Raw genomic sequence first — 20,601 nt, forward strand, 5'->3', positions numbered from 1 at the left:
AAAAAAAAAAAGTTACTTTCTTCATTTTATCCACAGGCACTTCTGAAAACTTAATTTAAAAGTACAGCAAAGGCTCATATGCAACTTTTGGGTATAAATCAACTGTTTTTAAAGTCAGCAGGCAACAGTTTGCTCCGACCACAGGCTAAAAAAGTAATGAAATGATTCATTTTTGTTCTCTGCTGCCTTAACAAGTTTTCTTAGTCTTTCTCCTGAAAGAAGGCTTCCCTCACACATGTTGTAAAAGCACACAACAAAGAACCAGTAACTAAGCCAAGAAATGTTTATTGCTTAGTAATGCATGAAGATAGGAGCTGGAAGCCACACCAGACAAAAAGAGAGAAAACCAATTAGGAGTTTATTTGAAATCTGACTAGAAATACTTGGATACCATTTCTCTACAAATATTTGCCTTAGTAGAATTACCACTGAGCTAGGCTTTAAAAAAATGTGCTTTCTGTGCATTTTTGTATCCCTGCAAGAAAAAATAAAATTCCACTGAATTCCTCAGTGCTGGAGAAGAAGAGTGGACAGCATTAAAAAAATAAAATAAAAAATAAAGCACAAGCCCTCTGTATACAGGGAGCACATACCTGCACATACCACAGACAGGCACACACAAACACAAGCCCAGGCAAAGGTCAGTAAGAGCCAATACGACACGAAAGAGCACTGCACGTAGTCCATAGGTTTTTCAAAATCTAGGCACAATTTCCTTTAAAGCAAATCCAATTTTAAGGAAACGAAGTGCTTCTGATAAGCAATTTAGAAACAAGCAAACAAGCACGCGCTTAACACCGGAGCAAAGCTTATAAACTCTCTACCCGCAGGATTCTCACTAGCATCAGGTCTCATGACTGGGATAAACTGTCTTTACAGGAGGCTGAAAGGAGCATCAGCATAAATACAGATCTGTCTTGGAGCATTCCTGGAGGGTGTGATAGGGAACATTTCTTTCTTTTAAGAATGTGGATACTGAGACCTCAGCAGCTCGACCGTCCCTTTACTGTTATAATTGTTCAAGTCCTGATAAAAGCTGCTTAAAATAAAAATAACCAGCAGAGTAAAAACCTGGTGCACGGTTAAGCTACTGGAACATTGGTGTTTGTTTTGTATCACATTTCCAATTGCGATCTCCTATAAATAAGCCACCAAACAAACCTCCATAATACCAACTGGTACTGCAAGACAAGAGGGCATTTTCCCCCCGCCAAACAGTTCTGGTATTGTGCACCCTCGGGTGTGCAGAGCAGAATAATCTTTCACTGCAGCTATTAAAAATAAATAGCTCAGCATTGTGCGTGTCTAATGAAAAGTTGGGGAGAAAATAGAGGCAGTGCACATTTCTCCTGATGCACACAAGTAGTTGCTGGAAATAAATAATTTGCTGAAAGCTCCCAGCATTGTCCAGGCTAGCAGAGGAGGGCTCTGGGGGAAGTCCCCCTTCCTCCCCTAGCTGTGCTGTGGGATTCTGGAGATGTCAAAATAGGTTTTTCAATCTTTAATCCAGATATAGAACTAACTTTTGTTTTCCACCCCCCTCTTCAAAACACAGATGACACACGGCACGGGGGGACACGCAGCACCTAGCCTTGCCTGACACGTGGGAGTTTCCAGTAGACAACGAGGCGTGCTTCACGCAAAAAACCCGTCTCTATGCCACATGAGACACCTGATGCAACAGGAGTACTTGGTGAACAATCCTAAGATTCTCATCTTTACTACACAAACATTGAATTCTCTGAATTTATCTTCAGCTTCAAGTCTTTAAAGCTTGTATTTTCTGCCTTGCAACTGTAAGGACTACGGCAGATTTTGTTTCTTTTTACACAACCGAAAACTCGAGGTTCTCACTGCGTTATTTCAGAATGAGACACTGCACAAAGCTCTAAGGTGCACACACAAATCGGACGTGCTCCAGCTACGCCCGACACACCATGAGATTTCTGCTCCAACACCGAGTAATTTAAGATGTTCAGATGGCCATTTCTAAAATCAGGCAGATGTCTCAAGAAATGAGCAACTTCTGTGTTCTAGCTTTTGAGCCTTCAAATGGCCGCTTTTTATTTTATTTTCTTGATGCTTTTCAAACCAGAGGCTGGGCATCTGTGCACAGGAGGTCGAGCAGGGCTGGGTGCTGCTGTGCCTGTGCACCCCAGGGCAGCTCCCGGCCCCTGCTGGCCCCAGCACAGCCCCGAGCCCCCCAGCCTCGCAGGCCAGGATGACCCCTGGTGGATAGCTTCAGCTGGGAACACTGCACCCCGCAAACACCCAAGCAGCCACCGCTGCCAGGGCACGATGGCAATAACTCCGCTGAGGACCAGGGTGTGGGTGGCACGGCCCAGCCAGCCCCACACAATGCCCAGGAGCCCACCACGGTGTCGGGGTGGTGGGGGCATCCTGCTCATGGTGCTTAGGGCACCCTGCTGCACTCGTGGGAGCTTTTACGGGAAAGCATCGCCTCGGTGGTGAAAGTAATAGAGGCCGAACAGGCAGCTTGGAGCGCTCCTTGGCGGTAGTCCACCTCCGTGTAATTGATTAAGGCGGCTGCACTTGTGACTGAGTGAGAATTGAGAGCCCAATAAATCTCCAGATAAGTATTTGCTGCTCAGATGTGGAAAGCGACTCTTAAGGACCCTTTGTAACTTGCTGCAACAGATGTTGAGAACATCCAGAGACCTCCCCGACCACTCGGGACAGCTTACTGTGCTCCCTCACCCAGCAATCACATTTTCAGATACAGCATCAAACGTGCAAGGACCTCAATTTCAAGCCTTCAGCTCAGCCACCCTCTGCCCAAACTCGAATCATTCGCATTTCCCACAAATTTTGCCCAGCGTTTCCAGAAGTGTTCTCTTTCCCCATAGCCTGCTCTCATTTATCTGCACAGACAGCGCTGCTTTCTCTAAGGTTTATGTGAGCTTTTTTTTCTTTAAAAACAAGAAAAAAATGAAAGAAAAAAGCTGCAGCTGTTCAGGGTTCCTCAGAGAAGAAGGCAGACAGATGTAAGCAGTTATTCTCCACGGATTCACGACGATCAGTGCATGAGCAGCATTTTACTCTGTCCCTCATGTGACTGTTTAATTAGGTGTTGATTCACTCAGTCATGAGACACAAGGAAACAGGGCTGCAAGCCCTAACGTCAAAGGAAAAGTAATGCCTGTTCTGCCAGTTTCTGTATTAGCAAAGCACAAAGGGGACATCCAGTTCTGAAAAGCAAAACTCATGTTTCCTTGCCCATAAGCCAAACCATCGGATCACTTCAACCCTTCCGCATGAAAAAGAAAACACCCTGAGCTACGCTGGAGGCGGCTGCTTGCAGAGCCCCCATTTTTCCCCCCCCAGGAGAGCTGAGACCAGGCTGAACGCCGTCCCTACAGGCTTGGAGCTGAGCAAGCCCTGCAAGCAGGGTGCGCCCTTGTCTGGTGATCCAGGTCCAAGCTTCGGGACACAATGCCTGCCTTTTTGTTGTTGATTTATTTTTTTTTTTTTAAAGGAATACTAGCCCTGCTGCTGTGCCTTCCTTCCTGGCTGTAACACCATTCCTTATTACCAAAGAGCTTTTCTGTTATGGGGTCCCGTTGCCACAGCAACAGGCTCTTAAAAATATCACAGAAATTTTCTGCACATGGTAAACCGATTTCTCAAACTCTGTATATTTGTAATAGGAAAAGCTGGAGGACAATTATTTATATGAACTCGGTCCAGCTGAAGCTTGATGTACGGATAATCCCCAAACGCTGCTTGCAGCCTAAAGCCTGGGTTTGCACGCTGGACTTCAGCTTGTTATGTTACCAGGTCACTACCAGAGTCACACAAAATCATCAAAGATGATCATTTTTCCAGCAAAGGCTACCTTTAAATTCAGCGTGCCACCAAAATGCACTAAATGCCAAAAGATTTCTCCCACAGAACGTGACGTTAACCCTTCAGCAACATTTTCGATGTGTTTGCAGTCTCACCCTCACTTGGGTAGATCTTTCTCAAAAAAAAAAAAAAAAAAAAACAGCATTAGGCCCTGGATCAGCAACTTATTTAAAACACATGCCTAATGCTAAGCACATGAGTGGCTGCGTTGGGAGCAATGAGGCTCCTCACGTACTTAAAGCAAAGCACATGGCTGGGGCTGAGTGCTGACTCAGTCCTATTCCCCCCTCGGATTTCACCAAAACCCCGTCTCGGTTACAGGGGAACAACTGCAAAACGCGGGCAGAGGGTAACAGTACAAGGCAGTGTGAGGACCTAGCGCTTGTGGAACGAGATCCCGGCGTGTGTACGGGGTGCAGCACTACCTACAGCTGGGTAAAGCCACCGGTGCTAGCGTGGGGCACTCCCAGGAGCCAGCCACAGGGACACCACCGGGACAGCCCTGCTGCTTGTGACCCAGGCATCCTCCAACACCCTTGTAAAGCCCATCACGATCCCAGCCCAGGTCCTGCAGCTCCAGTTTCTTGCTCCAGGGACAGCTCTGCACCGGGGAGCCCTCAGCCAGCCTCCTCTGCCAACCCTGCTGCACTTCAAAGCGAGTGCCAGGCCAACCCAGAGGCAACCACGCAGGGCAGCAGAACTCCTCCGCAGCCAGGAGGAGCAGGGAGCAGCCACGCGGAGGGCATCGTCCTGCAGGAGATGGGCTGCTCTCCAGGAGAGGAGCCTGCTCTGGCTCGGCTCCCGCTCGTGGCCGGAGCACCGCTCCCCTGCTGGCTCTGTGAGCCGAGTCGAGCCTGCTGTGCTCGTGGAAGGGCTGAGATCTCGGTTTGTGGAGCTACTGCAAGAGCCCTAAGACGGCTGCAAGGAGGCGAGACTGCTCAGCTCTCCAAGGCGAGAGTCATGCTGCTGGGTTGTTTTCCAAATTAAGCAGGCAAAGGTGACCTGAAACTATTTCAGGTAGATCTATATAGAGCAGACAGACACTGAAGGCACCGCTCGACTTCGCTTTTATGTAACTCGTGAGGACATGAGGACAAATATAAAGCAGATGCTCAGACAAGCCACCCAGCCACACAATTTCATTTAACATTAGCTAAAAAACCAGCCTGGCACTCAGCACACACACCAGGACCAGGAGGTTTTGATGCCCCACGGGTGGGGGTCCCGCTGGTTTTCCAGGAGCTGCTCCATCACAAACCGAGCTGAACAAAGTCCCCTGCTGGGTCTGCAGCGCTCACTGCTGCTCGCAGTTCTGCACCCTACTTTCCCGGTGTCCCCTTTGGTTTTCTAGGTCTTACTCCATGCTCACAGCCTTGGGTTTCTAAGAACAGTAGGACAGTGAAGGACTGCCCACTGTCTCGTGATTCTTAAAGAAAAAAGAAAGGAAGAATTACAGCCTCGAGCACGTCAGGAGGTGGGACCAGCTCAGGGCTTCTCAGCCCTACCTCTGCCTTTTGGTAATTACTCACAGCTTAGGAGGGACACAGCAACTTCCAGATTAGCTACTCATACAGGATCCGCTGTTCTACCAGCCCTAAGACGAGCCCTTCAAGTTAAGGGACTGAAGAATTTAGAGGAGATAGATTACATACAAAATACATTGTCACTCTTTTTTGGATAGCATTTATTCAAAACAGATAAAGGGCCTAATTTTCATGATGAAACAGACAGCGAGTTTTTAAACTCGGGAGGTTCCTTCAGGGCAAAAATTGCAAAAGAACTCACATGAGATTCCAGGGCTATTTATCCCAAACCCTAATCCAAATCTAATCCAGATCCAGGCTCTTCAGGTCAGTACTATACAAAAATAGCCTTGAATGTCAGACATGCTGAGCAAGAGCGGAGCATGGCCAGAATGGGCTTTGTGCAACGTGTTTTAAGGAATCCCACTGCTGCCCCCATCCACTCCGAGGCATTCAGCGTCTCTTTTGTCCCTTGCATGTGATCCGTGCGCTTGGCTGGGGTCAATGAAAAGTCCAACGGGAGAGCGCTGGACCTGGAAAACAGCAGGGCTGGATCGCTGCTTTCTGCCTTGAACTTCTGATTGTGCTCTGCACACCGCCACAGCGCAAGGAAGACTATGCAAAGAACACGTGTTATGCTTTAAAATACTTTAAGAGATCAAAACCAGATAAAAATGGACTTGAAAAAAATACCGTGAGACAAGATTTTCAAAAACTTGGTAAACCTGAGACACCTGAGTAAGGGCTGATAGCCGGTGTCAGCCAGCCGAGCACCCAGCCTCCCAACTAAATTAACCTCCTTTAAAGGTGCCTTGAATCGAAGGCACAGCACGATTTTATAAACCAGGCTGGTGTGTAGCACTTAGGCATGTATCAAAAGCACTTTTGTTGGTTGGATGCCTGTTCTGTATTTCTTCATGAGAAAGAGCCTCCAGTGACATTTTAATAGTCTCCAATGGGCACGAATTTCTAGGTATTTGAAGCCTTCCAACACACACCTGTCCATCCAGGGGGACTTCCTGGTGCAGAACAGCTCAATTGGCCAAGTCTTACAGAAAATTCCACCTGACAGATCCGTGCAAGCTCTGGGCATCTTTTGGGACCAGCCCACAAGGCTTTTCTTACTCCTAAAGCCTTGTTCTGTCTGCGATAAAGAAATGGCAGGTTCAGATCCACGTGCCCTCGCTGGGTATCGGCACCGAGGCCGAGCGCACCCCTTCCTCGTCACGGGATCCTGCTGTGAGCAGGCTTCGACCCAGCTCTGCCTCACAGAGTCAACAGCAACGCCTGATAAAGCCAGCACTGCCACCGGGAGAGGCTGCACTTCATCAACACCTACACTGAGCACATTTTTGGGAACCCTCTTTTTGACAGCTTTGGAGAGAACAGGGTGCGAGGCACTCCGGGACGGCACGGCCAGCCAACAGGCGCGGGGGGAGCAGCTCCAGCCTCCCAGAGGGGCTCCCCTGGGGCTGCAGCACTCCAAAAAGCCCTTCCCAGGCGAGCTGTGATCAGCTCAACATCACCACGTGCATCTTCTGCGGCTCACATACCGCAGCCTGACACGAGCAAAACCAGCAATTCCCTCCCCTCATCCCTACAGAGCAGCACGTCCACTCTGCGCTCTCACCCAAAAGCGTTTTCTGGCCTCATCTCTGCTCTGCAGACTCTGCCCGTCCACACGAGCATCTGTAAGATGTGGGGACTGGAAGAAACCTGGCGCTGTGGGTACCCCGCTGCGAAGCAGTACCAGCCCCGCGGGAGGCTATTTATTCTGCTACAGCAACAGGAAAGAAAGATCACGTGCAGGACAGCAAGAGCTGTCAGTGCCACCGGGATATTTCAGCCTGGGTTGGTTTTTTGTTTTGGAAAGGAGCTGTTGGCAAAGTAATCGCTCACTTGGCTCTTCCTTTCTCTTTTCCCTTCTCATTGCAGTGCATGTCATTTAAAGTGACACAGCAGTGACCCCAAACAGGATGCGCCCAACTGCTTGTGGCAGGAGGAGGAGGGGACACTACAGTGCCCTGGGGAAACCTCTAGAGAAGAGAGGCAGCACTGCAGGTCTCGGACAGGACAAAACTAAGAAAAGAAAAGAAAAATGGAAAGGAAAGAGACCTGGCCTTTAACCCTTTTATTCCTCTGCACGAGCATACCAGTTTCCAAAGCAGAGAACCCAAGAGGGTCAGTGACACAGCCAGGGAGAGCACCACAAGGCTCGGGGAATACCAAGCCCATCAAACACGTGCCCCGAGTCATGGCAGCACCCCCGGCTGCTTCCAGCTGCACTCACCTCCTGAGCACAGGGCAACTCCAAAACACCACCACTTCATACTCCTTACACCCAGCTCAGCATTTCCAGCCTGATTTTTCTCTGCTAAACACAGCAGCTGCTGTTGCTCATGTCACACCTTCCCCTGTGCCCCCTGAACCTCTCGGTGCTGCTGCCCAGACGGGGAAGGAGCCCGGGCCATGGCCAGCAGCCGCCGGGCCCCTTTCCATCAGCAGAGCCCCGCGGTGGGCTCCAGCTGCTCCCGGGCAGCGAGCGCTGCACCGAGCAGGCAGGGCACCATCGCTTCTTGGCTGGTGGACAAGAGAAAGCGATCGAAAATAAAGATTAGTTTTCAAAAAAGTCTTCCCATCTCTTCCGCTGCCAACATCTCCGCTTATGTTTATTCAGCACCTATTAGCGCCATCAATCCTCACGCTGAAGGCTCACAACAATACTCCTCTGATCAAGGAGGGGAACGAGTCCGTCCAGCATGATATTAGACAATTTCGGCCTACCTGCTGTGTACACACACACCCAATTTGGCTCTCTCACCGCCTGGGGGAACACACAAGGCCTTACTACAAAGCAGCGGGCGCTGTGCTGGCCGAGGCTCTCACTGCTCAGCCCTCTGCCTCGTGTCGCTGTGGCCGCACGCACGCTCTGGCCGCGGGCAGAAAGCGAAGATAGCAGGGAATGTTCTGAAGCACACACGGGTACGTACACACACGAGACAGAGATCTGAGGACAGGGTCCTTCTTGCTCTCTGGGACCTCTTTCCTTCCAGCCTACATCTCCTCTTGCTGAGCTCAAGGCTGAGACACCGAAAGCCTTCAAACCTCACCGAGTTATGCCGAAAGTGAGGACGCTCACCCCTTAGAGGACTGGGTCTTTTTGTATTTGTGTTAATTTCCATTTGTTTCTCTTTCAAAAATGTTAAATAGAGACAACCTCTTGTCAAACAAAGTGCCTATTCCCTCTCTGAGAACAACTCCACTCACGAAGTGCCCTCCCCTGGCACTGCTTTTCCTCCAGCGTGGTCATCACCGGTGTCACCTCCTAAGTGCAGGTTAGCTGATTTCTCTGGTGGCTACCTACAGAAAAGACCAGTCTTTAAACAAGCTTACACCAAATCCAAGTGAATAACTAAATAAAAATGACTTAGCAGGTGGTGTTAAAGGGAAAACAGCATTTAGCACATGCTCAGCTCCTGAAACCTTACCTTCTGACCCCAGCGTGGAAAAAAGGCTTACACAACACCCAACCAGAAACCACCTAGCAGCTCTGTGACTGCTTTCACCGACAAGGTAATGTGATGACACGTTTTAAATAGATATGCTTTCAGACTAACCAAAATAACCAATTTGGAGACAACTGTAAATAGGATACTAAGAAAAAAACACTAGAATTTGAAGCAGGTAAATTAAAGTCAGCCTTATACCAAATCGGTATTTCTGCTTATCTGAAAAAGGAAGCTTACTAAACACTTTGTTCACATAAAATATAATTTTGTTATAATCTCATAAAAATTTATCTTAAGCTGTTTTGATTTTTTGCTCTACCAATTCCATACTTTGCCACTATGTCTGTTTTTGAGGAAAAAAAAGAGACCATAAGTTCATGACCGGTGCCTCCTGCATGCCTGGGAGATGCACGCAGTTCAGAAACCAACGTGCTTGTTTTCACAGCTTCTTAACCCTCCACGCTGTCAGTGGAACAATTTCCTTTTCTACCAAGAAAGTAATTTCCAGTAACTCATAGCAACTGAAATATGTTTAGGTACTGAAGGGAAAAAAAAAAACACACACACAAACCAACACAGCACCTTTCTCTGACTGCTTCAGTTTTGTGTCAGAGCTGGGACTGCCTTGCAATAGTAAGCCAGGCAGCACTGGAAGCCAATTCACTGTCCGAAGACTTGACGTGTTTCTTTCTGTCTGTCTTTAAGGGGGTAATGCTGCTCTTTTTCCTGTAGCAACAGGAAAATTCTGGCAGAAAAACTGCCTTACAGATTCTGATGTTCAGATAACGTCATTCAACGAGAACAAGCTTCTGAGGAGAGAGCGCTCACCCTGTGTTTTGCAACTTATGTTCCCCGTGCACACAACCACCCACAGTTCATCAGCTGTACCTACTTTTCATTAACACCTGAAGTAATACCACTTTCCTACCAATTCCTAGTAGACCAGGAGTAAATAAACCATTCAGCTGAACTCTCCAAATTGAAAGAACATCTTCTAGGTAGGTCTTCTTGGGGGACATCACAGCCAATAAAATTTAAAAAAATAATCTCATTTCCACTGGATAATTCATTCGTTTGCTAAATGCTCAAATGCTTTCTTATGACTTACCATCCTCTCTCACAGCTGCCCAAATCACAGCACACCGTGCTGAGCCCACAGCCTCTGGAGGCCTGTTTTTGCCTTGGGATAAAGCTGTGCAAGGAAGGCGTAGCAGGCAAGAGAAATCTGGGCAGACGGTGTGTATTTTAGTTCTAGATAGAAAGCAGAACCACCCAGCAAATGGAGATCTTGATATTCCAGTGCTCACAGTAACCCGGGAGTGGCCTTTCTGGTGGCTGTCCACAAAGCCACACAGCGGGTGTCACCTCCCAAGCCGCCCAGACTCTGCCTGTCCCCACATCCCTCCCGACGTGCCCGCCGCAGTGCGTCGCCCACCAGAGCACCGCGGCCACCAGGTGCCCGAGGGGACACCCAACAGCACCCGCACGATTTTCAGTACAGGTACAGAAACCGAGCTGGCTCACACTTCTGTTCTCACAACCTCCATCACACATGACTGAAAGCAACCAAAAGGTTCCGAAATTGCTAAGAGGGCAGCAGCAGCACTGCATAAGCCACCGCTTCCATAAGCACCGAGGCTAAAAACAAAAACAACACAAGCATACAGCAAGGCGACAGCTCCTGGGGGCGATGCTCAGACAAGACGCTTTCTCTGTTAAAACGGAAAATGACACAGGAATTTGGGCAAAGATACTGCTCTGGCTTGAACAGGCACAATGCCAGGATCTTAAGTCAGGGCTGAACCGAGCTCGAAGTTTCTTCATTTATCTACTAAAACAGATGGCAGAGAACTGCAACTTGGCTCCTGTTTCTTTCCAGTTATATATCACACAAGCTGAAAGGGTAGAGGCTTTGTGATATAATAAAAAGTGTTAAGTTTTGTTGACGTTTTAGCTGGGCCGAGGGAAAGACGCTGCTAACGAAGAACACATCTGGATTTGCGTCAAATACCACGAAGGGGCAGGGCACAAACAGTACCTGTGTTACAAGAAGTACGACCATTTCTCTGATGGCTTTTACTCATTTCAGGTCAAAATCGCCAGTGACGATGTTGTGGAAATATCCAGAGCTGATCAGTGGGGTGCAAGGATCATTTCCATGAGTCGAGACAGCTCCTTTCAGCAGCCCAGCACTCCAGCTACCAATGTGGGGCTGCTGCTGGTTCACTCACCTGCTCAGGCTGGAGCAGACAGGAGGTGTCTGCAGCACAGCCTGCTGCCACTAAAGGCCACGGGCAGCACTGCAAAGAGCCCCTCACCTGTACAGAGTGAGGGTTTCTTCCAAGGCTGTAGTTTCAAAGAGAGAGCATGCACAAAAGGCTGAGGTTACCTAGGCTATCGCCCCAAAGCCATCAGGCAAGGCTGTTTAAAATAAAGAGCTTTTGGTGTAGTCAAGCTACTTAAGTCCCAAAGCTTAATCTGATATCGGCTACAAAAATTACTTCTTTCGGAAAAGACAGAAAAATTCCAAAGTAAAAATTCCACTGTACTCGTGGCCACGTGCTGCACACACACACTGTTAAGATCCTATATGCAGTTTGTGTAGCATTTTGTATAATTCACATGTTTGAACAAGTTTCTCTGTAGTGCATTGTGTTCTGAATAATAATATCTACAGAAGCTATCAGTTTCAGAAGAGGAAAAGGTGGAACTTCTTACGTAAAGGTGCAGAATTACCTCCATTAAAAGCTTTGGTAGAGCACCAAGCACCAGCACAACGCATTGTTGCAAAAATAAATAAATCATTTTTTGATACAAAGACTACATAGTAACCGTTCACACTTCCACCGGAGCAGAACACATCTGAGCAGGTATTTTTAGAAATAAGCGAGTAACCCTGCGGAAAGGACTGCCCCTCTTGAATGGGATCTTTATGGAGAAATTCCTCAAGCACAGCAACGCCGCGTGCATTTTGTGCGAGTTTCTCCAGAGTATTTCCCCTTCGTGAATCTGTTACTGCTCGGTGTAAGGTGGAGCAGCTGGTGCATTAGCAAGTCATTTACAAACGACTAAAATTACTTCCTGTTTTTAATGGGCACAACTTTTTTCCCCCCCTCCAGCAAACAGTACACACAGGAAGGTTTTCTACGCGCACCACCCGCTCAGACTTTTTGTCAAGTGCTCGGAGAGGAGCTGTGCTCTCAGCTGATCCTGGAAGTCCACCGCAGCCACCCTGGATGTGCTAGCGAGACCGAGCTCTGCATTTTTCCTGCCGTTACTCACAAACATGTGATCTTGCAGACATTCTGCTCCAGATGTAGCAAGAGGAGAGTGCACAGCCGCCGAGCACGAAACCACCGCGCGCGTTACTTTCCACTTGTACAGCACGTCTCTAAAGTGGTCGCCTCTTGCATTAAGCCAAAATTACAGCAGAAGTTTCAGGCTCCGAGTCACATTGGGCCAGTTTATTCCAGAACATAAGCCTGAATTTGTCCAAGCTGTCACTAGGAGTGTATGCTTACTCTGAAGTGTGCACCCACCAAAGGATAAACCCCTCTGAAAACACACGGAGGGCAACCTCTCAGTCACCAAAGGAGCTGATCGTTGCAGGAGAGCGAGATCTGGGACCTGGGTCAGGTAAAAACACCTTCAGTCACCAGAAGACAAACGGTGGAACTGCTTCGGAAGAGAAGGAAGAGCTCGCAGTGGACAAACCAGCACAGACACCTCTTTGTGCCCCTGCGACCTCGTCTAGAGGAGGAAGGAAAAATCGGCACCTGTAGCTCTGCAGAAACACCTCCTTTCAGCGCTTGCCAAGTCTTCTGTAAAGCACACATAAAGGAGCGTTTTCATTCCAGCACAGCTACACGTATGCACAGGGACCGTGACCAGAAGCCTCCCACCGTGGCGATCAGGTGCCAGCTCACCTCGGCTCCACAGGAGCAGAGCCCACCTCTATTTTATTTTATTTTTGGCAGCAGGGCCCCCTTCAGATGACAGGGGCACAGCCCAACCCGCAGAGATCCCAGTGCTGGAAGGCACCGCAGGGCCCACCCGCTGCAGCCTCTCCTCAGAACCATTTCTCCCTCAGAGGAAGGAGCTGAGGCGCTGGAAGGGGAACAGAGAACGCTGCCGCCCCGGGAGCAGCGCGGCCGGCCGGCCTCTGGCACCTCGTGCCATCCGTGGCGAGGAAGCGGCCATGTTGCCTCACAGGGCTCTGGAGGCACCACCAGGGCCTTGTCAGCACATGAGGAACCGACATGAAGGGCGCTAAGGCGAGCTCAGGCAGGGCCTGGCACCCGACCGTCCCCAAAGCGTTTGGTCCCTGCGAGTTCTGCGGTCACACACCCCTCACACCACGGGGTTGCTGCTCCAAATTAACTCCTGGCATCACACAGTAACACAAGGACAGCCATCACCGCCAGCCTGCTGAAAACCTGCCTCATGGGGCAACGCTGCTCCTCCGGACACCATAGCCCCGGCTCCAGGCCTGACAGACATTTCTGACAGACATTTCTGACAGACATTTCTGACAGACATTTCTCCAGGACACACTGAATTCGGCAGCCCGTGCCCACCTGGAGAAGCACCGGGAGACCTCCAGACCTCCTTCTGGCTTGGAGATCTTCACCAGAAAGCGTCAAAAACCCTCCTGTCTCCAGAGGAGCTTACTGGCAGCGATTCATTTGCATCTTTCTCCTTCCTTGACGAAACTCGACTGAAAGCACTGGAAGGTATGTAAAAGCCCAGATGACAGGAAATGCAAAACAGAATTTGGCAACACAAAGTCCTCTGGAAAACAGTGATATATTTCAAAACACAGGCCAAAGTCATCGTAGCAAGAGAGAAAACTGTACATAAATCAAACATCTATCAAAAACTGGCTGCACTCAAGCTAATGAACACAACCAAAAAGCCAAAAACTCTTCCAGAGATATTACAGAAGAGACAGACATAAAAAAAAAAAAAAAAAAAAAAAAACTTAAGGGACATTAAAAGGCAAAAATGGGCTTAATAAAAACACAAGAAAATTTCTGGATTTCTTAAAAATTATGGGACAACAGCTTTTAAGATTCATCAGATAACTGGAAATGATGAAAAGCAGGAGCTATTATAAAGCAAAGTCCAGCTGAAGCTCTTTTTGGAGGTGTTAAGGCTGTGAGGTGGTAATATTTCAGTAATTTTACAGCCCCGGTGAACAATTTGTGGAATGGCAGAAGTGAACAAATATTAAAACACAGCATTTCACTAACAGCAGTTGTTGGCCAGACTGGCTGCCACGGAATAGCCTGAAAAAGCCTCGTGAGGTGCTGTTAGGCTAAGAAATTTGCAGCCTGTGCAGGACTAATGTGGCTGTGTAAGAGACTTGACTCTCCGGGCTTGGGCAGGCTCTGGTACAGCAGAAAAGCCACTCACTGGGTGGACTGGGATACCTGGTTTGCTGGAGGTAAATCCAGTCAGAGCTCTGGCAGTGGTTTTACCAAGCCAAATCTCCGAGCTCCCTCAGACTTTGGGTCTGATGACACCACGGTGTCCACATGCTGCTAGCTCTGAACTCCTGAGGCTTCTAATAAAGCTGTACCTAAAAACTGCAGAGCAACATGGTAACCTTTGCTGGTTACCCCTGCTCTGAGCACAGGAGGAACAAACACAAAATAGTCCCTGCAACGATACCACACCATTTACGTCAGCGCTAGCTACCTTCAGAAATAATGCGAGCGCTTACCAAGAAGTTCTGTGGGTAAAACTTTGACTGGAAAAAGAACGTAAAGACAACTTTCATGTTCCTCCTTTACCTTACTCCAGCCTCCTTCACAAAAAGTCCACCGTAATGTGTTGCCAGCTGTCTCCAAATCCCTTTGCAGTTTAGATCACTAGAAGAAAGCAGCTCCTGGCTCAACAAGCAGTTATGCTGGTGTAAGAAAGCACACAGCATTCATACTGTGCAAGGCCACCAGCTCTGCAGAGGAGCTGCCTGGTGAGGCACCCTTGTATCCCACTACCCACTTCCAACTCTAGGTTTATTGCAATTCCCTTGATGAATCCAGCTGCCAAAAGCTACGTGAAATGAAACAATTCTCAGGATACCACTTAAAGTCACTGCCACAGCAAAATAAAAGGAGTCTGGCCTGATGGGGGATACTTGCCTAGACAGACCCCAGGAAACACCACCTTGCAGCCAGCCTCAGGCCCTTCATATCTTGGGAAATGGCAAAACACCAATAAAGGAACAGCCCCTCTTACAGAAAGACCCCCAGAAAGCATTATTCTAGAATGACTGGAAATGGCCTTCTCCATGTAGAAAGTAACATTTAAAGTTACTTACTCCTGTATCTTCCCACTTGGAAAACTGCTCTTGTCCTCAGAAATACCCAGAAACCCAAAGCAAGCCCCTAAAGGAAGAACGTGCCCAAAAAACCTCCATACGGTTGGTAAGACTCGAAACTAGAAGGGGTTCTTTCAAGCTTGAACAATTACCACACAGCTGTACCTCTACAACAGGTGCTTTAACAAGAGCAAAACAGAGTTTGCAAACATCAGTGGAATGCCCCTCGGGGTGAGATGGTTCTTTAGAGCGCCCTAGGTTAAAAAAAAAAAAAAAAAAGACACTGAAACTTTTATTGAGGTTCAGTGTAAAAAGAACTCCTAATTGATAATCCCGCTAACCTCTCACTAGGTGGGAAGGATGTCTAGATATCCAAGAGAACAAGCACTGAAACTTGATGCACAGGATGGAAAGAAGCACTGACTTTCCACCCATAACCCCAAAACGTTCCAATACTGTAATTCCATACTACAGGAGCATCCCTCTCCCTCTGCAAGAGGTTAAGAGTGCTGCAACCCCAATTACTGTCTCAACACTTACCCTCACACAAAGATTCTGCTGCAGCCCTTACAGCTCTATTTACCATCGGAAATACTGTCCACAAATTTAACAAGTTAGGAAGAAATGTTTCTTAACAACAAAGACATAAACTGAGACCTCGCAGCAACTTCCTGAGCTTTGGGCTCATTCTATGGAGTGAATTTTGAAGAACAAAAGGATGGCCAAGGTCTCAGTGCTTTCACAGCTCCCTCCCCTCCAAAGCACTGAAGTGCACAGCGAGGAAGCCAAAAAAGAAATACCAGCTTGTGAGCAGCTTCTGTGGCAGTCGGGAATCCAAGAGCACGGTGGAACACCGTGTGAGCACGCACAACACTCAGCAGAAACCTGGGGCTGCTTCTGCTTAGCTTAAGGAAGGTTTTGAAAGATTGTGTCCACCTTACTGGGGAGATTGATTAGAAACAGGGTTTCTAATAGGGTTCATTTCATTGGTATTTAAAAATGTATCTACATTTTAGACACTTGCACAGCACACGATTCGTACAAACAGCTTTGTGTCTTTTTATAACATGAATACTTTGCCTCTGAAATTCTAGAGAAGAGCATACCTGGAATCTCATGTTCCTAATGACCGTAACAGCCCAAGCCTGGGCTCGGCTAGTCCCGTCTCCTGTCACCAGCAGCGGCCACTGCCAGATGCTACAACGCGGCCAGGGGATCCTATTTATAGCTGAAGTTGCCCTCGGGGAAAATCCACTCACGTGAGTATTATTTGCAGTAGACAGCTGGTACTCTACACCTTACAGCTTAAGGGGTTGTCTCTTCTCTAGAACACTTGCAGGTGTTCCTTGTAAACAGATTTTACTATTAAAACTTTGAATGTTTTTGCTCTTCCTGTGAATGCCTCGCTGTGCAGAGACATTTCAGTGTAAGGACCCAGCCTGCCAACTGTCCTCAGCCAAGCTGCAGGGCTGAACTACCAACATGTAGTGGATCTGTCGTGACTTCCTGACAGTGCTTCCATAACATAAATGGCTCCTGTATGTGGGGAGAAAAGAAGACAAACTGGGACATCAGCAAATGCTTTACAGCTGCTAACTCACTGGTCCCATCCCAGAGCTGTTAACTGCTCCAGCACCTAGCTCTGAAGGACCTCTGGTTTGGCTGGACTCACTCTCAGCACCCAGAGCAGACAGAAAGATTCTAGGCAGGAAAAAAAATACTAAAGAAAATACTTCACGCCTGAAAAGCATTATGTTATTTTTGAAATAACGTAAGCTCAGATAAGTAGAATTTATGCCCTAGTAAATTTTCACAATAAGCTTGAATGAAATGCAAAGTATATTCACAGACCAAAAAAAAAAAAGAATAAGCATCAAAATCATCCTGATATGTTTTGTTATACTGATATCATTGCCAAAGTAGCTAGACTTTTAAACATATTAAACATATCTCTAAATATATTAAGTGAATTTGTGTTTTTTATGGGTGTTCTACAGCCTCCTCAATAAAAGGACCACGCTTTCACAGTGAAGGCAAACAACAATAACAGAGTTCACAATATTTGGAAAAAAAAAAGTTTTGTTATTTAGAACATAAGCAATAATAATCTATGAACACAATTTTGTATTACTGAAACTGATGAGAGTGTTGCCCTCATGTTTGCTGGAAACAGACTAAAAATCCAGAGCACTTGTTTGCAGTCTCTAAATTCACAGCCGTACTAAGTAATGGTCTGTGTTTTGTGCATTATCCAAAAGTTTCACCAGTAACTGATAAGGCCATATATAGTGAGGATTAACTCCAGACTTATCCCCATTTGGAAAACAAAAGAAGCCATTAGGCACCATGCCTAGAGGGCATCTGTATTAGTCCTCGAAATATAATACTTGGCCCTCGTAAGAAAGAGCCAGGTCTCGCACACCCCCCAGTCTCCGCCAGCAGAACCTTCAGCCTCCTCTTGGGATTTTACACAGGTCTGCCAAAAAATAACTAACAACTGCAAATTCGCTGGTTACTGGTTGACAGATCACATCACAAAGAGAAACGGCTCTACGCAGGCGGAGGAGGGTAAGGCAGACGGCGTGACATATCTTTCTGAAAATTCACATCCAGTTTGGCACAGAACGATGCTTGTTGAGAGGGAAGAAGAGCCGCCTCCTTGCAGAGTACTCACTTTCGCTTCTTTCAACACAGGCGTGATCCCCACACTTCTGCCCCAGGGTCTGCATTGCAGCTGTTGAATTAACCGCCAGTCTCCACGCAAATTCATCCTTACCAGAAGTCTTAACAGGGTGGAAAAGGCACGGCAGTTACAGAGACCAGCCCTAGCGACCCTCCCCATCAAGGGTCCTGAGCCAAGTATTAAGCTGGTTTCAAAAATTGGATGACATGGACGCAATTGTGAAGTTTTGTCTCTTAAAAAATACTACAAAAAAAAAAAAAGAAAATGGGACCACCTTCCAGTAAGTGGCAGGGAGGCACAGGAGCAGCTGTGACCAGTGTCTGTGGAAGGCACGCTGCACCAGACCTCAGGCAGCATCCAGCCACGTTGCCTGCCTGTGTGAGGACACCGCGGACCCGTCGACAGCGGGATGCCTCGGATACTGAAGTTATGCTCCTGACCACCTGAACTGCTGTCTGAAATTCTACCAGGGCACTTAAACATGCCACCACGCAAGCTGAGCGCGTCAGCCAGGTATCTCCCCTTACAGGGCAACCCAAGGGCTGGTCGTTTCTGAGCTTGTTGGGTAAGAAATGTCAGGACGAGCTGGAGGAGTGCTTTATGACATTGGCAGAAGACTTTCAAGAAGCTCGCAACTCTTAGTAGCGAAGCGCGTTTGATTTGCATTCGAGTTGCAAACTTTGCACTTTTAAACGATTTTGCAGGCTACCTTTTTGGCCACTCCAGCCAAGCCTGGGACCGCGTCGCCTTCCAGCGGAGCAATTATCTGGCTGGGCAACAGCAGCACCTCGTTTCGCAGCCGCAAAACGCTCCCGTCCCTACCCTCACCTCCGCACCCAGCCCTGGGCGATGTCTAGGCCCCGGCGCAGGGGTGCCGAGGGAAACGTCCCCCTGCACAGCAGGAATTTGGGGGGACCCCCAGAGCCCAGTGTGTCCCCAGCGAGGCCACCAAGGCGCAGGATGCTGAGACGGGGGCAGCCCCCGAGCAGCCCCTGGGGCTCGGGACGGGCTCTCCTGGAGAAAATATTCCCTTTTTTAACGCCTGCCAGTGTCGTGCTTGGCACCTTTCGGTGGATCCAGTCGCGCTGCGGTTAGATCGCGACAAACCCCGCGGGTAAACCCCAATTTCGGCTCGGCTGCGGGGGCAAACTCGGCGTTTCCGAGCCCTCCCCTCCTTGCCCCCCTTTTTGAAGGCTGCTCCCTGCGGATCACGAGCCCGTGACAAGCGGCATGGCCGCCTCCTCGCCTCCACCCCCGAGAGCCCCGAGCATCCCCCGGGGCCCCACAGCGACCCCGGGGGCCTCACAGCGGGGTCTGGGGGGGCTCCAGCCCCCGGCGTTGAGGGACCGAGCCCCGGGGCGAGGCTGAGGGGAAGCGGCGCCAGGAGGGGCCCGGAGAGGGCTGCGGGGGAAGGGGCGCTGCCGCCCTTCTTCCTCCCCTCCTCCTCCTCCTCTTCCTCAGCGGGTGCAGAAGTTCAGGGCTGTGGGTGAGGTGGGTGGGTAGGGGGGGGGGGGAAGCCCCGGCCCTCTCACCTGAAGACGCAATCGTCCCTCGCGTCCCTGGCGGGGGAGACGAGCCCGTGCTTCTTGTTGAAGAGCTTCTGGAACAGGGTGGGCGGCATCTTGGGGCCGCTGCCCCCCGGCCGTCGTCGCCGTCGCCACCGCCACCGCCCGCTGCCGCTGCTGCTGCCGCTGCCCCCAACACCGCCCAACGCCGCCGCCGCCGCCGAGCTGCGCCGAGCTCCGTCCCCTCCCGGCGCCTGGTTCCGCCCGCCCGCCTCCATTCGGTGTCACAGTCATATGACGGCCATTAGTCACCCGCCGCGGCCAACAGGGGCGGGACGGGGAAGGAGCCGCGGCCCCCCGAGCCCGGCGGCAGCGCCCAGCGAGGCGAAGGGAACGCGGAGCCCCCGGCCGGGGTTGGGTGTGTGTGTGTGTGGGGAGAGCCCCGGGGATCCGCCGGGAGCAGGGCGAGGAGCGGCCCCGCTGCCTCCTGCCCGGGGAGAGGCGGTCGGAGCCCCGCTTCAGAGCCTCTCGCAGCCCCGCTGAGGCTTCCCTGCCTTTCCCTCTTCTCCCTTAAAACCTGGAGCTGCGCGACCCCCGGTTTTGGACCTGCAGCTGCCCCACAAACGCGGTTTCTGCCCCTTTTTCTTCTCGCCCGGCTGGGGGCAGCTCGCAGCCGCTTCTCCCTTCCCGCAGCCCCAGCCCCAGCCCCAGCCCTCCCCGAGTCAAAGCGCCGGGCAGGAAGGCGGCCCGCAGGCATTTGCATGCAGAGGAAGCCATCATAACAAACACAACAGCCGGCTGGGCTGCAGAACGGCCCCGGGGACGCGGTGCGCTGCGGCTGGCTCCAGAACACCTATAAGCCCCCACAAAAGTTCATTAGCTTCTATAAAATCAAAAGGAACTGCAGATTTTTTTAAATTATTTGTTTTTTTTTGCAGAACTGTTTATTAATACAGCTTTAAACGAAAATGGCAACACTGGGTACAGTTAACAGTCTCCTTCACTGTCTCCCTCTGTAGACACAAGACCAGCAGAAAGTTAATTAATTAAGAACTGGGTAAACAGAAGCGATTCATTGCTTTCCCCTAGTTTAATTCCATTTTCTAAGGCAGCGTATGATGTAACATTAAATTAAAACACTTTTAAACGAGGATAGTTTAGTGGTTAACACGTGCAGGGGATCACTCTA

General features: G+C 49.4%; 1 protein-coding gene across 1 annotated transcript in view; it reads right to left on the bottom strand.

Annotated features, from left to right (window-relative positions):
• Nucleotides 1-19,669, bottom strand: part of FNIP1 (folliculin interacting protein 1) — a 64,725-nt gene extending 45,056 nt beyond the window's left edge. Inside the window, exon 1 of the mRNA XM_084295301.1 lies at nt 19,440-19,669. Within this exon, the coding sequence (XP_084151427.1) occupies nt 19,440-19,528 (89 nt within the window). The 5' untranslated portion in view covers nt 19,529-19,669. The remainder of the gene's footprint in view (nt 1-19,439) is intronic.
• Nucleotides 19,670-20,601: the final 932 nt, after the last annotated feature.

The sequence above is a fragment of the Netta rufina genome, assembly GCF_964035555.1.
Source record: "Netta rufina genome assembly, chromosome: 14".
NCBI classification, from domain to species: domain Eukaryota; kingdom Metazoa; phylum Chordata; class Aves; order Anseriformes; family Anatidae; genus Netta; species Netta rufina.